The 21710-nt window shown below is 38.8% G+C and overlaps 1 protein-coding gene across 1 annotated transcript in view; it reads right to left on the minus strand.

Moving 5' to 3' along the window:
• Window positions 1-21710, minus strand: part of LOC135197159 (vascular endothelial growth factor receptor 1-like) — a 125739-nt gene that overhangs the window by 1788 nt on the left and 102241 nt on the right. The window contains exons 18-21 of the mRNA XM_064224139.1: window positions 18962-19087; window positions 8024-8235; window positions 4780-4885; window positions 1-3826 (exon numbers count right to left, since the gene is read on the minus strand). The exon at window positions 1-3826 is cut by the window's left edge and continues 1788 nt beyond it. Of these exons, the coding sequence (XP_064080209.1) occupies window positions 3512-3826; window positions 4780-4885; window positions 8024-8235; window positions 18962-19087 (759 nt within the window). The 3' untranslated portion in view covers window positions 1-3511. The remainder of the gene's footprint in view (window positions 3827-4779; window positions 4886-8023; window positions 8236-18961; window positions 19088-21710) is intronic.

Genomic DNA, 21710 nt, shown 5'->3' on the forward strand with positions numbered 1-21710 from the left:
CTTCCTGTTTTGAAGCTCCAGGAGGTCCCTCCCCCTTGAGAAGTCCTCCAACAGGATTTTTAATGGACTGCCTCCTCCTGAGGAGGAAATGGCCAAATCTTCAGGTTTGGAAACTGATTCACATACCCCCTTGTGTTTCAGGAGCTGTGGTAGCGCAAGCTATGGTTTGAATTCCCATCATCAGTTCTAGAGGTTCCGCCTTAAAACTGGTTCTGTGTTGGGCTCTGGTTCACAAGTCTTTTCAAGTGCTCGTTTCTAATGAATCCCGAGCATCCTGAGCTGTTGACAGAGAGTACTCTCTCTATCCCAGTTCAGGCAAAGGGTGAGAGAAAGGGAGAGACATTCACGTGTCTTGTCTCCCCTTAATAATACTACTTCTAGCACTCGCTGAGTAATTGCCAGTGCTTGGCAGGTTCCCACCTGGTGTCCTGATTCTGAGAATTCGAACAACTGGAGAAATGAGATAGAGGTTGCCTTTGAAAGTCCTACAGATCTTCTAAGGGAATACCTCTCTCCAAGGAGGCAGTGTTCTTTCTGTGGTTCTTCCTGCATTCTCCTAAGGGGTCTTGCGTGTTGGGAGCTTCGAGTGCATGTTTTGTTGAATCACACTCTTGATCCAATTGTTAGCTGCCTGCATCTAAGAATGGTTCTGTGTCTGTTCTCCCTCGACTTCTTCGGATGTCAAGAGAGGACTACTCCCGATGATTGTCTTGAGAGCTTCAGTAGTCTCACTTGCCGAGTACTTAGGTTCTTGTAATTCCAAGAATTCGGGCAAGACAGGAGACTCCTGATGATTGTTCTTACAAAATTCGGTAGTCTTGCTGAGCGCTTGAATTCCTTGGAATTTCAGGTGCTTGCCGAGTGCTTGGTTTCTTGTAACTCCGAGCACTTGGGCGAAACAAGGCACTCCCAATGATTGTTCTTACGAGATTCAGGAGTCTCAACACGAGCTTGAATTCCTTGGAATTTCAGGTGCTTGCTGAGCGCTTGGTTTCTTGTGATTTCAGAGTACTCAGGTGAGACTAGAGAATCCTGATGATTGATCTTACGAAATTCAGGAGCCTGGCCAAGCGCTTGCATTCTTAGAATCATGAGTGCTTGAAGGGCAAGAGATGCGCTCCTGATGACTATCCTTATGGGATTTGGCATTCTTGCCGAGCGCTTGAATTACTTGGTAATTCTGACACTTGCTGAACGCTCGAATTCTTTGGAATCACAAGTGCTCAGGGGGTGAGAGAAGTCTACTAGTACAGGGGAGTTCTCTCTCCAGTCTCGTGTGAGAAAATGATAATTGCCGAGACACTTAGCTGTGTTGACACTGCCAGTTAACACTTTCTTAAGTGTGTGGTCAGGTTCCATCCTTGTGTCTCGGACCTTAAGGTCCAAGCACTTAGGGCAGCAGATGAATAGTCCCTTTGGTGTCGAAGGAATGCATGAGGGAGGAAGCATTAATCTTTAGCTGACGATTACCACTCAGAGTTGCATTGTTGTGATCTGGACAGCTCACTTGATTCAGCTCAGCCGAATTGAGTGCTCGGCTGTGTCTGAGCGAACTTGTCCCACTCCTTCAATAGGACAAGTTACATCTCGCCTATGGTGTGCAGTTCTAGAGGTGAGAAGGATGCGAGGGTGACTGGCCTCTCCCCCTTCGGATTGAGGATAAGACTCAAAATTACACTTGCTGGTTGGGCTTTTGATGCAGTAAGCCTATACATTGAGTTTCCTTTCTATTTTTGTTATCAGAAGCATAGAAGCAATCCTGCTCCTTCCACTAGCAAGGGGAGGAAGGAGACTGGCAATAAGGTAAACTCTTCTCGGATCTTTGCATGAATGCCTCAGACTCTTAATATTCTTTCCAGCCTTTTTTCAGATGAGTTAAGATTCCTCACTCATTTCAAAAAGGCCCAGAAGTCTAACTCTTCATCTTGCTCTTTCGACCAGGAGGAATACCCCAGTTGTGCTGAACTCCAGTCAGTTCTAGAGACTCACTCACATTCCTCCCACCAGTAAGTGAGTCTTCCTAATGTAAAGGACAGAGGGTTTGTATAATGTGTGGGAACAAATCACAATTTTTTAAAGTAAATTGTATTTTTCTTAATTATACAAACCTGGCGTACTTTACATTAATGCCCACCTCATGTCACACATAATCTGAAACCTGGGCTGAAAGGCAAAGTAGTGTTTACATCCGGGAAGACAGGTCTCCCTGCCTACTGGATGGTAGTTATACTGCCTAACTACCTTGTTTTAGAGTTTTAATGGCCGTGTCCCAGCTTTGTCGTAAAGTAATTCCTAATGTAAAGGACCTCAGGTTTTTATAGTTAGGAAAAATACAATTTACTTTAAAAAAAATTGTGATATATTTTATGTGTGAATTTCGCCAGAAGGTATTTTGTTTGAAAAATGAAAAGGTAAAACCGCTGGTACAGCAGGATATCAGTATCATAACAAAAACAGGATAACAGGATAACAAGAAGACCCATCTCTATTCAGTCAAGGGTAAACTCCTGTTACAACACTATTATTTATCGTTTACATTTCTTCATCCAAACTAAACTGCAAAATATACCATAATTTATAATCTAATCAACTCACCACTCAGGTGAAAATGCATTTTTTGGTCTGCAACTTTCTGTCTGGCAATACTTTAGTCAAAGTGAGAATAAGGCCAAAAATTTTGCATCTTGTGAAAAATTATGATATACCATGATATGGCATACTACAATATCATGAGGACAAGGCAAATTTCTATTTAGGAAATCAGCGACTTTTGCCTTGCCATGAAACTTTTGATATAAAATAATCACACACTCATTCTCAATCGCAAAAGGCTACAACCTCACTTTTCATATGTATCAGAGCACATGCAGGAATAATAAACATTAAAGATGGCTGGTACTACCACATAAACCTGCTTGACCACACAGCTTACAGCAAACTCACCAAGCTCTTCTCCAACATATGATACTCTGACTTTCATATATGCATGGAGGGATTTTGCAATATGTATTTGAAAGTTAGTAGAGTGAACAATCAATAATTTTCCTCTAAAAGAAAGATAGAGACCTTTTCTACTTATAAGATTTTGCTTGTTTTCTATAAAGAGGAACTCTTGTCTACTGTAAATGTGAACGATGGAAAACACATTGAATCTCAGAACAATAGTTCTCCAAGAGGTAGTAGATATCTTTGCAAGACAAGATTGACAAAAACTATGTTAAGCAAAGAGCTACCTCTATAACCTCATACATAATGTCCAATGTTTGCTAACAGAAAATTAAGGACTTCTTTCCTTAGTATACAGTTAAGTTCCTTCAATTCATAGGACATCCTTTAATAACCTCTGTAAGTAGAATTATCTGGAAATTTACCTGTGAAGTTCGGTGGGTTTACAAAAGCTCAATAAAAAGACATTTCTAATAAAAGCTGGAAAAACCTGTCTGGAAACTGACGCAAACCTTATCCTTGGCAGGGATATCAAGACTTCTGGCACAACTGGCAAGAGAATTTTTCAGTTTGGCGCCACATTCCCCTTGTTAACTGGATTCATGCACAGATAACCATCTCCTCTCTCGTCATCTTCTCCGTTAGAGTCACTGCTGAGGCTAATGCTTGCGATGCTCAAGTTGGTACGCTTTGTCATAGGTGAGCATGTCTGAGGAGCAGACACATGAGTGTAAGTCACACTTAAGACCTCAGGGTCTAGATCTACTGCTGGGTTTCTCTTCTGGGTGCTCGTCAAATTGACATAGTTTGGTGTGATGAGGGATGCCAGGAAGGTGCTCATTATTTGCTCGTCGTATGGCTGGTTCATGCTTTCAAAGTACTTGGAAAAAGAAAGAATATACATATATGATTACTTCTAAACTGATACCTCTCTACTGCACACATTTTACCAAGAATTCCATCAGAGATACTGAATTACAATCTATGTATGCTATAAAGGTCTATATAACAAATAATATATGTACTGCTGGATGTTATCAAGTGCCTGGCTGAATGCTGTTTATAAACAGATAAACCCCTTTTATTTTATTATAAAAGGTAAAAGATGATTGGGTAAAAATGGTCAACAATGACTAAACATCACAAGACAGCAAAGTGTTATACACTAGGATGAACGTTCCATCAGAAAAAAAGGAATCAATTTTAGGTTGAAAGGACTCTTTCCAAGTCAAGAAATGACCCGAGATTATTTATAATAAGGGCTTGCCTGGGGATCAACAAAGATTGAGGCTACATTACATATACAAGTATATATACTACAAAGCAGGCTCTTACCCTATTGGATTCCATGCCTCAGGATGAACCACTGTCAAATACCCAGACTGTTAAGGATGGTGCATGTTTTAGAAACAGTTGTTGATAATACAAGGGTCTCACCCCTAAACTTTTATCTGGACTAGGGGCCAGTATGAAGGTATAAACTTGGGTCAGAATTGAATGTAAAAGTTCCCACTATTAACTTGAATGACTTTTCTCTTGTTACAAAAAGTCTCAAGATTTTGAAAAGAGTAATATACAATATACTGCTTTGTGCTAGGAATGTCAAGTACCTCCACAAAATATTCTCATCTAATTACTCATACCCTTCATGTCACTATTTTTGGTTATGCTGTTCATGTCTGCATATACTTTTACGCCGGGTAGTTAACCTTAATCTTTTTGTAAGATATTTGCTATCCTCTTTTTCCACAACAGGACATTCAAATCTTCTTTGATGAATATTTTGTTAGAGATTCTGATATTCACCTACAGAATGTACATAAATTTATTTACCTCTCTTTCTCTGGAACTTAGCAGACGAATCATCCTCTTCACCAAATCTGAAAATGGAGGCCGATCCATTGGCTCTATTTGCCAGCAGTCAAGCATCATTTTGTACCTGAGAGTAAGTGAATAATCAATATAATTTCCTATTTGATTGATGCATATATCAAGCACAAAGACACAACCTAATAAGTGGTTGAAGGTGCTTTACAAAAGGTTGACAGTAAATATACATAACCATGGTTTGGTAATCAGGGTTACTGGAAAGCAGGGAGATGGTAAAATAAATAAAAATACCTTTTACTGTTCCCAGACATTTGTGAGTTAGTATGATGAATGAAGTTGAGAGAAGAGTGGGATAAAAGAATAGGTGACAAAAGGAACATACCTCAGTGAATGCAAAAGATTTGGAAGAGAAGTTTGCATGGAAGCCAGGATTCAAATGTACAAATAGATAGCTTGATTAGCTACCCTTTACAGAAGTGACATGCAGATGTAGAATAAGAATGATAACAAGGAGTTCAGTCTTTTTTTATGAACGTTGCATGGTAACGTGGAGTGACGACAGAAGTGAGAAATGTATTAAGTGGTAAAAATGTTAGTCCAGTAGCTAGCAGAGTTCACAAATCTTTCCGGAATGTTAAGGTTAGTGTCCCCACAAATGAAGAGTTTACTTTTGATAATAAAAATGAGAAACCTTCACATTTGAGGCGTAGCTATTATAATATGTATTTTATTTCTTTCTGGAGAAATGAATAATTACCTTTACCATGTAATTAAAAGAATAATATATATGCTACTGTGACTTGTTTTTATATAATAATGGTGAAATTTTAGTTGAAACCATTATTATATTTTGGACTTGAAACATCCTTTAACCATGATTTAATGTGTACTTTGCATATTTCTGACATTTGTTTTTTTAGCAAATGACCTGACCTAAACCTAAGTTAAGGTGCCAGGTCCTTATCCTGGTGCATGATTTGAGCTTGAAATCATTCTGTAAACTCATCTTAATCTGAATGATAGCTGAATTGAGATGATAGTTCCTGTATTTCAATCACTTTTCCCCCCCAACTCAAATACCAAATTTTTCCACTGTGGTCCCTCAGTTTTAAGATATAAGGATGTAGTCCACTATCACTATATATATAATATATACATACATACATACATATATATATATATATATATATATATATATTATATACTATATGTATATATATATATATATATATATATATATATATATATTATATATATAGTGATAGTGGACTACATTCTTTTATCCTAAAACTGAGGGACCACAGTGGAAAAAATTTGGTATTTGAGTTGGGGGGGAAAAAGTGATTGAAATACAGGAAACTATCATCTCAATTCAGCTATCATTCAGATTAAGATGAGTTTACAGAATGATTTCAAGCTCAAATCATGCACCAGGATAAGGACCTGGCACCTTAACTTAGGTTTAGGTCAGGTCATTTGCTAAAAAAACAAATGTCAGAAACATGCAAAGCACACATTAAATCATGGTTAAAGGATGTTTCAAGTCCTAAATATAATAATGGTTTCAACTAAACTTTCACCATTATAATATATATATATATATATATATATATATATATATTTATATATATATATATATATATATATATATATATATATACACACACACACGTATATATATATATATATAATATATATATATATATAATTACGATATTATATATATAGATATATATATATATATATATATATATCTATTTATATATATATATATATATATATATATATATATATATATATATATATATATATATATACGATATATATATAGTGATAGTGGACTACATCCTTATCCATCCTAAAACTGAGGGACGGCATACTACTTATAAATGATGAAATTAAAATTAGTTGTTTATATATATATATATATATATATATATATATATATATGTATATATATATATATAACTAATTTTAATCATCATTTATAAAGTATATGTCTTGTATTTGTATTTTTTAAACACTTTTAATGTTAATTTTATTGTTCTCTGTCTTTATAATTTGAAAATGAAACATGACAAATTCTACATAATTTGAAATGTCGCAATGTCGGTAACCTGAGATGTACTCTCTCTCTCTCTCTTTTCTCTCTCTCTCTCTCCTCTCTCTCGTCTCTCTCTCTCTCTATATATATATATATATATATATCTATATATATAATATATATATATATATATATATATATAATATATATATATATATATATATATATATATATATATATATATATTATATATATATATATATATATATATATTATATATAATACATATTATATATATATAATATATATATATATATATATATATATTAGATATATATACATAGAGTATATATATATGGTGTGGATATATATATATTTATATATATATATATATATATGTATATATATATATATATATATATTATATATGATATATATATAGATAATATATATATATATATATATTGAATATATATATATTGTATATCTATATATATATATATATATATAATATATATACATACATATACACATACATGTAATACTGTCAGCTTTCAGCTGTTTAATAAAACCAAGTGCTTGTAGCTCAGAGTATCTTGGAGCGCCTCAGTGGCGTGATTGGTATGGTGTTGGCATCCCACCTTGGTGGTCGCGGGGTCGATTCTCGGCCATTCCATTGAGGAGTGAGAGATGTGTATTTCTGGTGATAGAACCTCACTCGCGACGTGGTTCGGAAGTCACGTAAAGCCGTTGGTCCCGTTGCTGAATAACCACTGGTTCCATGCAAAGTAAAAGCCCCATACAAACAAACAACCAAACAAACAAAGCATCTTGGGTGCAAGCTCAAACCACTTGAAGGTTGATTATTCTCCCATTCAATTGTTAGTTATATTAACATACACACATGCACACACATGTGGGTGTATGTGCAATTTAAATGAAACCTTGAATATGCACCCACCTAGATAGTAAACGTATGTAAAAAGAATGATAGTTGGTTTAGATTAGGGATAAAATGTGGCCTGTATGTGTGGTAAGGTGTTGAAGAGAATAAGAGGTCTTGTGTAGGCTTATGGACACTAGCAATCAACTGAGACGATGTTTAAAGAAAAAAAGATTTTTGCACACGAACATATAAAAATCCATTCTGTATTTATGGAGACTTCTCAGTAAGTACTGTATTTGCTTCAACTGGCAACTTACACCTTTTCAGGTGAGTATTTGGGACATGGAAGTCTGTAGCCCTTCTCGATCTTCTCCACGAATGTTTCATCAAGGAAGAAACCCTGATAAGGTGACTCCCCAAGGCTGAAGATCTCCCACAAAAGGACCCCATAAGCCCAGACGTCACTTTGGATTGACCGGATTTCGTCCTTCAGATATTCAGGTGACATCCATTTCACAGGCATCAGGCACTGGGATGACGGGAAGACATTGTAACACCACTTTTTGTATTCCTGATCATGGTACTTGTTAACTGTTAAGAGATTATGAACTCTCTCTCTCTTAAAAATGACATTCTTATATTTATATAATAAAACAGTTTTAATTATATTTACCCAGTAGTTATATAGCTATCCAGTTTCATTTATTCCCAGCAGTTTTGATTCAAATTTCGCAGTAGCGATCCCAGTAGTGTAAGTGACACCAGCCTTGTCCCCCTAGTGAGAGGATAGGAACAGCAGACTAACTCATTCTGTTTACACTTATGCCCATTAGAGGGGAGGAGGGAGGGCTCCGATCATGTAACTACTGGGCAAGTATAATTAAAACTATTTCATTATAAAAATTTCAGTTTTAATTAAGTAACTTACAGTAGTTACATAGCTTGGCCAGCCTTAGGAGAGCTGTTAATCAGCTCAGTGGTCTGTTCGGATCCCACAATAAGCTGTTGGTCCTGTTGCCAAGTAGCCAATTGGATCAAACTAAGATATAGTTAACTTTTTTCAAACAAAGTCCAAATGAAATGGAAGACAACACGTTTATACAAAAGAAAAGGGTTCTTGCCATAACTTCCTAGGTTATGGATGGTCCCCTGTGTAACACAGGGATGTACAGCCTGACGAACCACTTCTTGTCACTGTGAAGGTTGGATCAGGGAGGAACTCTACTCTTAACTCTGGAAGCAGAGCTATCAGGGCATTCTAACATTCACTACAATTTGGGGTGAACAAATAGCAGTAAACACTTTAAGAATAATAAAAATGTATACAGATGACAAACAATTTATAAAAATGTATGTAGAATTCAAAAACACCGCTGTGTTTGTCTGAAAAATAATTTTGAAACCCCGCAGAGGTCTATGGGTCAATTGAAACGAAGCAGCAGACTTTCAGACTTCTGTTATACCATGGGGTAAACAGAAAGATCATACATAATGAGTCTAATGAGATATCTCTGTCTGATGATTCCTGCAGTGGCAAATGTGGAGCACAAAACAGGAACCATAGGCAAGAATCCAGGCAGGGGCATCATTTTTTTCCTAGTGAGCAAAGGTTTGTTTGAGGCCCCCTCTCCTGAAAGGGGGGGTTGGCGAGCAATTTGAAGCCACTTGTAAAGAAAATTTGAAGAATTTTTATTCTTTAAAAAATGCTGTACATCAAATTTTGAGATAATAGATGAAGATGAAAAGGTAGTGGAAATGTCTCCACAAATCCAGTTAAGGTATAAACTATAGTATTGATCCTAGAATATCTGCAATTTAACATGTTGCATTAAATATAGCCCACTACCTACACAAGGGTCATTCAGGAAAACAAGAAAAGTTTATGTGAACAGGAAGATCTTAAGCTTGAGAAAATGTGTAGAGATAAAATGCTACACAACTTGAACAAGGTTCATCTAAGGAAACTTCAAAATAAACATATGCTCCATGCATTTCAAACATTATCTACTGCATTAGGGGACACCTCCTTGATCTTACTTTTGCGAAATTATTAACCAGTATGTCATAGGTAAGATTTTTAACCAGCTACTTTTCTGAGGCCATGAGAAGCAAGTTATTCAAGCGCTCATTTTTCATGGCAGCTTGTACATACGTTTTCACTAAATTAAGCACTGAAAACAGCCGTTCATTGCTGTCAGTAGTTACTGGAGGGATGATGAGAATTTTAACAATTTTAAGAATTTCTGAGTAGGCACATTCTAATGGTTTGAGTTCATCATACAATTCCAACCAATCCTTAGGCTTTTCATTCTTAGTTAGAAAGTGACTCTTTGCTACAGAAATTTGGGCATTTAGAAAGATTTCATCTATGTGTATATCCTTATAAAACTGTACTATGGTAGACAGTTTCTTATCATTTAAAAAGTAATTAGAATTACAGTCAAGAGAAACCTTCATCTATTCTCAAGACCTATCAGGTCATTAATTAATTTGTGAATAAAGTGATTAGATGTCTCAGCTCTTGAAGTAAACTGCTTTGTCTTAATGTTTTTAACGGGTAACTATTATATGTTATGTATTATTTATATTGTTCCGAACTTCTTAAAAACAACTATCTTAAATTAATCCCTCTCTGCACTTCAACCTTATTTATATATATTTTTTAAATATATATACATGTAGATTTTTTCCTATCTCTGATTTGGAGGCCCCCCCTAGAAAGCTTTGGAGGGGGAACGCCCCTGAATCCAGAGCCAACCAAAGACTTAAGTCTGTGATGGCTGGGCAGAGAATCGAACTAGGAATTACCCCTCGACAGTGGAGAAACAAAACTAAGACAAACAAAATCTCAATGAGAAGGCAGTACTCTGCCCCTAAGTCGACTCTGTAGTACATTCCAACTTGGAATGTGTTCAGCTTATAGAGCTACGGCATGCACTACAGATACACTCTAGCACCTGCATGTAAACAGAGGCAAGAGGGAAAGAAACTCTCTAGTTTGGTGATAATGCCAACCCTGTGGTGTTGTTGCCAAACAATACCACTAGTCGTCTCAAAATCAAAACCAGAAACTCTTGGAAGGTACAAAAAGTCTGTCCTGAGTTTCAGGTTAATTAAGAGAAGGTACTATTCATCTAGGTCACACACCAGAAGAACTAACTTACAGCTATGTGCCTATTACTAGGACAGTGCAGCTGATAACAGACGCATATCATGAGAATATACGAGAATATTTGTAGGCTCTTGTTGATTTAGCACCAGCCTAATTCTTCTTCAGTTCGAAAGAAAAAGAATAAGGACTGGAAGCAGACCTCTTCCATTCTTTAATGAAGAGAGAGAAGGTGAAGCTATCCCAAAGGGAGACTTCTGTGGCGATAACAGGACACTGAAGACTAGTTCAATCCAAACTGGTTGTTCTTCAAACTTCTTGGTGATATCCAACCTGAACAGATGAACATATGTCCGGTGAGATCCTAAGATTGAACCAGGAACATAGGCTTTCGCATCCAAACCCTGGAGAGTAGACTCTGTAGAGTTCCTCTTATTCCCTCGTCCATCCTGGTGTAACACAGAAAGAAGAGGGAAAGAGAGGAAGATGACTGTTCTTTGCCTGGTCTTCTTGGAACTAGTGGGAGGGGGCGATAACACTCGTGATCATCAACTTGAGGTGATGATAGCAATGGACAGACTTAGGAAAAGTTATTTGCCATAGTGAATAAATGCTTGGAAGACTGCAAGAGCAAATCCTGGGTTGACCTCTTCTGTAAATCAGAGGCGATCCCATTAATGGTATTATCCTGAGGGAAGAGGTAGCTATGAACTAGTGGTGAGAAAAGGAAAGCCAATTTCTCAATTGAAGTAACTCCTTCAGCCGTGAAGGATCGCCTCAGTTCACGCTTTCTAAGGAAGCACATTGGTAATGGAAGCTATCTAGTGGGAACTGTTGCTAGTTCCTCTGTCCAAACAAGAAAGAACTACTAAGAGGTCAGAAGACAAAGATGGAGAAATTGTAGAAGAAGCCTCCTGACTTTTCTTCCCAATGGCACCAATAGACCAGGCCATGAAGATAACAATTTCAAAAATCTTAAACAGATTTCGAATGAGGTGGTCAATCTTGGATGAAGAAACCATTACTTTCGTCACTGTGAACGCCAATCTTTGAGAAGATTCAATAAATCCTGAGAAGTCCCCTTGGGCGGAGGCAGAAACACCCAAAGAAAGAGACTCCCCAGTATCATAATGCGAGTGAGCGTCTTCTCTTAGTCAAAGGAGGAGGGAAAGCGAAGGTGGCCTTCCCTTGTGTTCTCTTACCAAACTTCCAACCTCACCTTTCTTGGCTGAAATAGGAAGTACTAATTGAAGAATATCAAAAGAGTCTGAAGAGTTGTAGCAGGTGAGACAGGAGTAGCTGTCTTGAAAAAGTTGAGGTCCCCTTTCAAGAAAACTCACAGAAGAGCTCCATAACCTGTTGGTGGTTTGGAATCTTCTGTAGCAAGCCCTCCTTCTTCAGCAGGAGACACAGGAGACACACGAGGCACGGCCACAATGACCAAAGGAATAGACAAAATACGAGGAGCCGCAGGCAGAAATGGTGGGCAGAAATGGTGGAGGTGAGAGAACTGGAATCACTGGAAGGTCAGGTGGACAAGGGAGAATCAGCACTACTGGGCACTCCTGCACCTCAGGAGGCTCATGCACCAATGGCTGTGGCACCGAGGGGTGAGCATGCACTATTGAGGGATCCGGAATCGAAATACGTGCAGAAACTACACTTACTGGAGCCACAATAGAAGATAAATTACGTCCTGGGTGTCACTGGGCACTCATGAGGTAAATCAGTAATCAGCACTTGGTGCTCCAACAAACCTGCAATAATATGTAACACTAACTCATTCCTGAGGGTGAGAAGTACCAGAAATGGAAACTGATACAGCCTGGAGAGCCACATACAACACTAGCGCTGATGGGCGCACTCTTCTTCTTCCCAGCTGGTTCCCATTTTTATATGGGGTCGCCGTTTTGGATGAGCCGTTTCCATCTATTTCTATCCTGCGCTTCTGCCTCATCAACTCCCTTCTCATGTAAGTCTCCTCTCACACAGTCCTTCCATCTCTTTCTTGGTCTCCCTCTTCTTCTTCTTCTTCCTTGAACCTCCATCCCCATAGTATGTCTCCCAGCGTGGTCCTCATCTCTCCTCAACAGGTGTCCATACCATCTCAGCCTCCCCTCCTGTACTTTCTTTGATACTTCCACCACCTTAGCCGACCCCCTTATGTAGTCATTTCTGATCCTATCCTCTCGTGTCACCCCAGACATCCACCTAAGCATTCTCATTTCTGCCACATCCATCTTCTCCTGTTCTGTTTTTCTCATGCTTGCTGTTTCTGTACCATACAGCATTGCTGTTCTTACCACCGTCTTGTGAAATTTTCCTTTTAACCTAAGCGGCACTCTTTTGTCACAAAGAACTCCAGAGGCCGCTCTTTATTTGTTCCAGCCTGCCTGTACCTGATGTTTTACTTCTTCTTCCATACTTCCTCCAGCGCTAAAAAAGGATCCCAAATACTTAAACTTATCAACTCTCTTTATTTGCTCTCCACCAAGCTGAATACTTTCTCTATCATCCCCCTCAGTGGTGGTACACATATATTCTGTCTTAGATCTACTTATTCTCATTCCTCTGTCCTCCAGTACTTGTCTCCATCTTTCCAATTTTATTTCCAGATCTTCCCTGCTCTCTGTGCACAGAACAATATCATCCGCATACAATATGTTCCATGGTACTGCCTCCCTTACTTCCTCTATTATAACATCCATCACTATGTTAAAGATGAATGGGTTCAGAGCCGACCCCTGGTGTAATCCTACTCTCACCTCAAAACCCTCTGTCTCCCCAACACTGCTCCTCACTCTGGTAAATACATTCCAGTACATCTCTTGCATCCATCGCACGTACTTCTCTGGCACCATCTTCTCCCTCAAATTCATCCATACCTCTTGTCTCGGGACTCGGTCATAAGCCTTTTCAAGGTCAATGAATACCATATGTAGGTCCCTTTGCCTTTCCCCGAATTTCTCCATTAGTTGCCTCAGACAAAATATACCATCTGTTGTTCCCCTTCCCTTCATAAATCCCACCTGCTCTTTACCTATTTGTACTTCTTCTCTCAGTCTAGCATCTATCATCCTTTCCAGTATCTTCAAAGTGTGGGACATCAATTTAATGCCCCTATAATTACCACACTCTTGGACATTGCCTTTCCCTTTAAAAATTGGGATCAATATACTCCCGTGCCACTCATTTGGTATCTTTTCCTGTTCAAGGATCTTTATCATACGATCATACAGTGTATCCACTCCTTCATCTCCTAATACTTTCCATGCCTCCACAGGAATCATGTCTGGTCCAGCTGCCTTCCCATTCTTCATCTTCTTCAGTGCATTTAGTACCTCTTGCCTAGAAAACCTCATTACCATGCCAATGTTCACTTGCCCATCCTCTCTTATTAGTCTATTATTTTCTTCATTTAACAAATGTTCGAAATATTCTTTCCATCTCTTCACAATGTCTTCCTCCTTTCTAAGTACTACACCATCTTGATCTTTTATTTGTTTGATATGTGTAATATCTTTGGTGCTCTTATTTCTAGCCTTTGATAGCTTGATCATCTTCTTTAATCCTTCCTTTGTCCCCAGCTCATTATACACATCATCATACGACTTTGCTTTAGCTTGGGCTACCACCTTTTTCACCGCCTTGTTTTTCTCTCTGAACCTATCTCTGTCTTCCACTGACTGTGACTCTTCCCATCTTTTCTTTGCCTCCTTCTTATCTTTTACTACTTTCTCAATGTCTTCATCCCACCACCAACTCTCCTTTTCTTCCCATATGATACCAGATGTCTCTCCTAGCAACTGCTTTCCATGCCTTCTTATTATTGCTGCATTTCGTGCCCACCATTCTTGAACATCTTCAATCCGTATATCAGTATCCTCCAAAACCCTTCTCTTAAACTCTCTCTTCTTATCCCCCTCCTTCTCTAATCTGTACCATTTAAATTTCCTTATCCCTTTAGCTTTGGTTTTTCTTTCCCTTTTTAGCTTCAAATCCATACATAGCAGTCTGTGTTGGGGGGCTACATGGTTGACTGGAATAACTTTACAGTTCTTGACCTCCACCAGCTTTATCCTTTTAAACAGGAAGTAGTCTATCTGGGAGCATCTTCCCCCACTCCTATATGTTATTAGATGTTCCCTTTTCTTCTTAAAGAATGTGTTTACTATTACCATGTCGAATGGCACAGCAGAGTCCACTACACTCTCTCCTTCTGGGTTTCTCTCCCCAATTCCATGGCACCCTTGCTCCCGACCAATCGCCTCATTTTCACTTCCGACATGGCCATTCAAATCTGCCCCCACTATCACCCTCTCATGTTCTTCCAGTTCTTGCATTATTCCATCCATGTCTCTCCAGAAATTTCCCTTTTCTTCTGTGCAACCAACTTGTGGTGCATATGCACTTATAATATTCAGAATCTCTCCTCCATAACATATCTTCAATCTGATGATACGGTCATTCTTTTGATATCCTTCTATCAGTGTATTCTTCAGTTCACTAGACAGTACTATACCAACTCCATTTCTACCTTGTTTATTTGCTCCACTATAGTATAGCTTATATCCATCACCCAACTCTTTAGCTTTATTTTCTTTCCATCGCATTTCTTGCACACAAATAACATCTACTTTTTTCTTTTCTCTTATCAAGTCAGCCAATTCTCTACCTCTCCCTGTCATGGACCCAACATTAAACTGACATACTCTAAACCCAATGTGAGCTCGCTTCTTTAGCTGCACCCGCTCTTGATGCAGTAGCCCTAGCCTTATCACAGATTTAGGGCGATGTCTCTGTGCTTCGTTTACGGAGTACGCCCTAGCATTACTTCTTTCCATATTTCGGCTCATTCCATTTTTAGGTTTCGGCACTGGTTTTTACAGCCAGACGCCCTTCCTGACACCAACCCTCCCTATTTATCCGGGCTGATGGGCGCACTGTACTTGGATATATCCATCTCACAATGGGTCTGGAAAATTCTCCTTCCTTCCATTTACCAGGAGAATCTTCCAAAGAAAATTCCTCTGGGTTGTCCAAAAAAATACAAGAAGGCTTAGCCTTCTTAAGTGGAACCTGAGGGGCACAAGAAAAGTCTACCGCAGACCTTTTCAGTGGTCTCTAAATGTCACTACCGTGCCATTAACACCGTTTCTCTGGGCTTGACGCCTTTGAATTCAAAGAAAGATGATGAGCACTGTCCAAGACCCTTTTCTAATGGTTGTCTTTTGCAACCTGGGAAACACTGACAGGTGCGACTGAGGGGCTGACTGCCTGTGGGCAGACTGCACCGACCTCCCTTGGGCTTTCGGAACGACTTTTCCTAGGTGCAGGGGAGTATGTCAGGGACCTTTGTCTAGGAGAATTAACGGGATGGACAACCAGCTCCTCCACTGCATGACACTTCACTATCACAGGGTTAACATTGCTAACCCCAACAGAAACTGGCAATGGTACGGGAAAGAAGCAAAGGAGCCAAGTGAAGGAGCAAGTGGTAAAACTAAAGGGCTAGTAGCAAGAAAAAAAACAAAAAAAACTGGAGCAGCATTAACTGATGCTCGGCGCCAATGTATCACAAGAAAACCACTCAAGCACCTGTGTAGCTTACAATATTGAGTGGTCTCTCTGCCAGTACTGGGTACTCACTCAGCTTCCACTGGGTGCTCGGCGCCAAAGGAAAATTGGGCGTTATAGCAGCTCATCCCCAAATAGGCGCTCAAGTTACCTAGTACGTGATAAAGGCATAAAACTTGTAATGAAACAAATGACTAAAGACAGGACACCCAATATTTGGCGCCTGACGTAGTATGTTGTCAGCCTAGCTGCATATTAGTGTGTGAGTCTATCCAAACTCAGTGTAAACATCATTAAAGAACAACATAGACTTTGTTCCCTTGATCAGTTTAAGCACAGCCCTGTATGGAGATGTTCTTTCTGTAGTGAGCCCTTGCATGATTTCAATGAAAATTGCTTTTTATGATTAGTATAAAAATTCTTATTTTACTCTCACTAGGATCTCTGCTAGACTGTTCTCTGAAAGCTCATCATAACTAATTCTCTCCTGTACACTATACCCTTTACTTTAACAATTCTGGAAAGGAAAGTGATAAACCTTTAAATTTATTGCAATTTTCATTGCAGTAGCTTACAAGATATTAACCCTCAATGGACGGATTGATCCTCGGGAGTAATAATAACAGGTTTGGGGTGGTGGACGGATTAATCCTGTAGATACACAATATGAAGCGCCATCGACTTGGAAAGAATCTGACGGGAAAAAGGTGCCAATGCTTCTATAGCCCATAAAATCACTAATGGGAACTTTTACACTGGCTAAAATAAAGACTAGGCGGTTCATGCAAGCTTAGTCGTGATTTTGACTTTAAAGGGGAATGCAGTGCCTCTGTCTCATGTGATGTCTTTTTGCAAATTTGCTCATAAATATATCAAGGGGTTGCTGTTGGTCTTTCTTCTTGTCTTTTACGATAGTATGTTGGTTGTAAATGTAATTTTGCAAAGAAATGTGCAAAGAATTATTAGAAAAAAGCATATAAAAAAAAGTTACTGAATCTTCGTTCTCGGTATATTTACTTAAACATTTTTCAACAAATATGCTACGAATTTGTTACTGATTTTATTTATTATCTGTTTTGATATTGTGTGAGCTGTAATTATAATTTTACAAAATAAAATAAAATAATTTCTTAGAAAAAACATATAAGTCGGTATAATTTACGATTATCTTGTAAAAGAGGCCCCACAAAGGCTTGTAAATAGCCATTTTCAACTTCTCGTGGAAGGTAGGGGAAATTTTTAAAAATTTTGTTTCTTTCACCATGTACATTTGCATATCTTCCTCTTTCCACTGGTGTTTTATTTCTTTTGTGAATTGGCCAACCAGAAAGTTTACCCAGCCTGAGGAGCTGCATATCGATATATTTACCTGTCCAGTAAGGGTTAAGCAAACTTGGTGAAAAAACTTGTATCAGAACTTCATAACTAACAAATTACTAATCCTACAAGTAGCATCTTGCAGAATAAAAAATCAACACCAAAATCGTTCTGGTAACGAATGCAATGTTTACATTATTGTGCTACTCTATCAGGAAGGTAGCTAAACAATGTTCACATTATTACGCTACTTGTTTATCAACTCAGTAACACTATACGTCATTACGTTACTCATTGTAATACTCATTGTAAAGATGAGTTAATCAAAAGATTGCAAGCACGCTACTGAAACAGCTTTATCAAACAATATCAGTTTGGTAACAATCGTAAACATTGATTCGACAGACCAATGTTTATATATTAAAGTCCGGCACTAGGCAAAGAGTAGTTAAATAATTAACTGCAATTTTGCTGTAAATGCAAATATATTGATGTACTACTTCAATTATAACAATAAGAAAACAAGGAATAAACTCATCCTGAAGCTCTTGGATGAAATATTCGACTTTCGGTGGAAATATCAAAGAAAGTACAGGAGGGGAGGCTGAGATGGTATGTACACCTGTTGAGGAGAGATTAAGACCATGCTGGGAGACATACTATGGGGATGGAGGTTCAAGGAAGAAGAAGAGGGAGACCAAGAAAGAGATGGAAGTTCTGTGTGAGAGGAGACTTACATGAGAAGGGAATTGATGAGGCAGAAGCACAGGATAGAATACGTAGTCATATGGGCAAATAACTGGTGTAAATGAAGAACTGTTGCCGACACCAGATGTTTCAACTAGGCATCGCAGAAACGGAATGAGTTAGTCTGGGGTACTGTTCCCAACCTCTCGCTAGGGGGACGAGACTGGTGTCATCTACACTACCGGGATCGCTACAGCAAAGTCTGTATCTAAATTGCTGTGAATAAGTGAAAACTAATAGCTATGTAACTACTGGGTAAGTTACTTAATTAAAAATAACAGATGTGAGTATTACGTACATAGTCAATGGTATATCATTGTATTATAATTGAAATAAAAGACTGTCTCAACAAAATGGTCATCAACTGAGGTGAAACCATTATAAAAAGATATAAGATTCTTTCTCTCTCTCTCTCTCTCTCTCTCTCTCTCTCTCTCTCTCTCTCTCTCTCTCTCTCTCTCTCTCTTACTTATGTTTTCTATCATTCCTACACTAAAGGCATTACCGATGTCTGTCCTTTCTTTTTATAGTTCTTGTGATAAACATCTTTGGCAAATCCAAAGTCACTGATCTTGACAGTATAACTCTCGTCCAAGAGGATGTTGCGAGCGGCCAAGTCCCCATGAACCACCTGATGATAAAATAAAAGAATACCTATCATCAGTTTCTCTTCACATGTCAATCTTTTCTCAAATTATGATACTCACGTCTTCTAAAGGGGTTACCAGACTTGACGAAGGGACTGAAAAGTCAAGCATGTAATTTTTATAATAAAATAATATTTCATTTTATAGTTTCCAAACAATTACACAGCTGTAGGTTCCCTACACAGCAGACCAAAATTCAAACTTCACGGTGGCACTGCCATCGCTAGTGCAGGAGACAGATCCACCCACTTTTGGGAGTAACAGGTATGACTGACCAGGTGTTCCGAATTCGTTTTGGCCCAAGAACCATCCACCTGTGGGGAGGGAGGGCTTTGGTAATGCAATTGTTTGGGAAGTATAAAACAAAATCTCATTTTATTATAAAAAATTACATCTTTATTTCAATGTCTTACCAAAAAATTACACAACTAATTCCACACTGAAAAGAAGTGGAATGTAGATTAAGTCTAAATTCAAAAATATAAAATAATTCTTGAAAGACAAAAACTGTCAGCACTAACTTGTGCTTGCCATACCATACCTTGTAAGAGAGCTGCTGCAGGTGATTATACTGCCTCTGGTCGGTGCTCGTCTTACATAGTAGAGTCGCAGTCATGGAGGTACACTGCTGACTCAATGAAGATAACAATAAATAATGCCACTGCCCTGGGCAAAGACCAAATTTAAAAGAACTGTCACCTACACCAAATCATAAAAAACCAAACCACACTGTAAAAAGACCAACTGGTGGGTACTCCAGGTACAGAGTACCCCGAGACTTGCCTTAAATTCAACAACCTTTATGCAAGGCGAAAAAAATAGAGGCACATAAAGCTCCTATGTTCCCTCTCCCAAAACCATGCCAGCTACGGATCAAGGCCCGAGAGTGTTACAATTTTCAAATAGTCTAATTCTTTCCGACAATGTGTGGCAAACACCGACTTGAGTTTCCAAAATGTTGCTTGACGAATAGTGGATAACTACATACGTCGGAAAGCTAGCCAAGTGGCGACCACTCTAACTTCGTGAGCTTTTGACTTCAATCATCGCAAAGTCCTTATCTTCTGTCTGGGAGTCAGCTTCTATGATCAATTCCCTCAAGAAGAAAGAAATAGCTTTCTTCTAAAGTGGGCAAGACGGGTCTTCAACTGAACACCATAGGCGAAGGAAAGAGCCAGTAGTTTTCTCAGTTTTGTGAAGGAGTATCTCAATGCCCTCGCAGGGCAGAGCAGTCACTCTTTCTCCTCTGGCCCAAGAATATCCATCAGATTCTTGAGAACAAAAGATCATGGCCAAGGATTAGAAGGGCTCTCGTTCTTGGCAAGGAAACCACTAAAAATAAAGTTTTCTTGGTTAGACTTCTCAAGGATGTCGAGCACATGGACTCAAAGGCTGAACTTGACAGCCACTTAAGCACAACATCTAAGTTACATGCAACTAAGTCTTACGGACACTTAAAAGTTTCGAATGACCTAATAAGATCAGATAGGTTACTTGTGGAAGACAAATCTAGTCCCCTGTGCCTGAACACAGAACTTAATGTAGCCCTATATCCTCTACTCGTGAAGCTGGGCCAAACGTATTGTGTCCCACAAGAAGAGGAGAAAATCCGCAATTTTACTTATAGAAGTCTCAGAAGAAGAGACTTTATTCGGCTTACACCATCTTTTGAAAATATTCCACAATCTGTCTGAAGAAGATTGTATTTCGCAATAGCTTCCACAGCTTTTTGTGAATAGCCTTTTGCTCTAATGAGATTCTTGACAGAACGAAATTAGCGAACAGAGAGACCCAATTTTTTTCCACCTACAGGTCTCTTGCTACTTTGTATAAGGTGAAGGAGTGTGCTCCCCCCTAATTTCAGATGTAAAACAAGGTGGTGGAATTGTCTGTGTGCACCGCTACAGCTTGTCCCAATACCAGGTGAGCAAAAGCCTAAGTCCCACAGGAATCGCCAAGAGTTCCTTTACATTGATGCATAGGGACTTTAGCATCGCCGACCATCCCAAACACCTTTTGTTTCTCTGACAGCGCTCCCCAGCCTGTGTCGGAATAAAACTAAGGGGATGGGTGCTCTGGAAGCAGGGAGAGTCTCTCCAAACAAGGTCTTCTTTGATTTCTTCCATGATGTGATAAACCATCAAGTCTGGTTGAGACTTCCTACACCAACATGCTCTCAGGATGAACTGTTCCGCTGACGCCAGGGATCCCAGGTACCTCATTCAGCTGGACTGCGAACAAAGACCTGGTCTAGAACCTCTTGAACTAGTTGAAGACACGACTCCTTGCTCTTCGGTGAGAGAAAAGCCCAAAAAGCTAGAGTATTTAGAGTCATCCCCAAATAGAGAATGATCTGAGTAGGTACCATTTGAAACTTTTCTACATTTATCAAAATGCCTAACCAACTTGTCAGACAAAGGGTCCTCTCTAAGTCCTTCACGCACTGGCTTTCTGAGGAGGAATGGAGAAGCCAGTTGTCCAGATACAGCAACACACTGACTTCTAGTAAATGGAGCCACTTCCCTAAAGGAGCTAACACCTAAGTGAAAACTTGAGGGGCTGTTGACAGCCAGAAACATAGTGCCCAAAACTGGAAGATCTTGCCTG

Source organism: Macrobrachium nipponense, chromosome 18 (assembly GCF_015104395.2).
Source record: "Macrobrachium nipponense isolate FS-2020 chromosome 18, ASM1510439v2, whole genome shotgun sequence".
NCBI lineage: Eukaryota > Metazoa > Arthropoda > Malacostraca > Decapoda > Palaemonidae > Macrobrachium > Macrobrachium nipponense.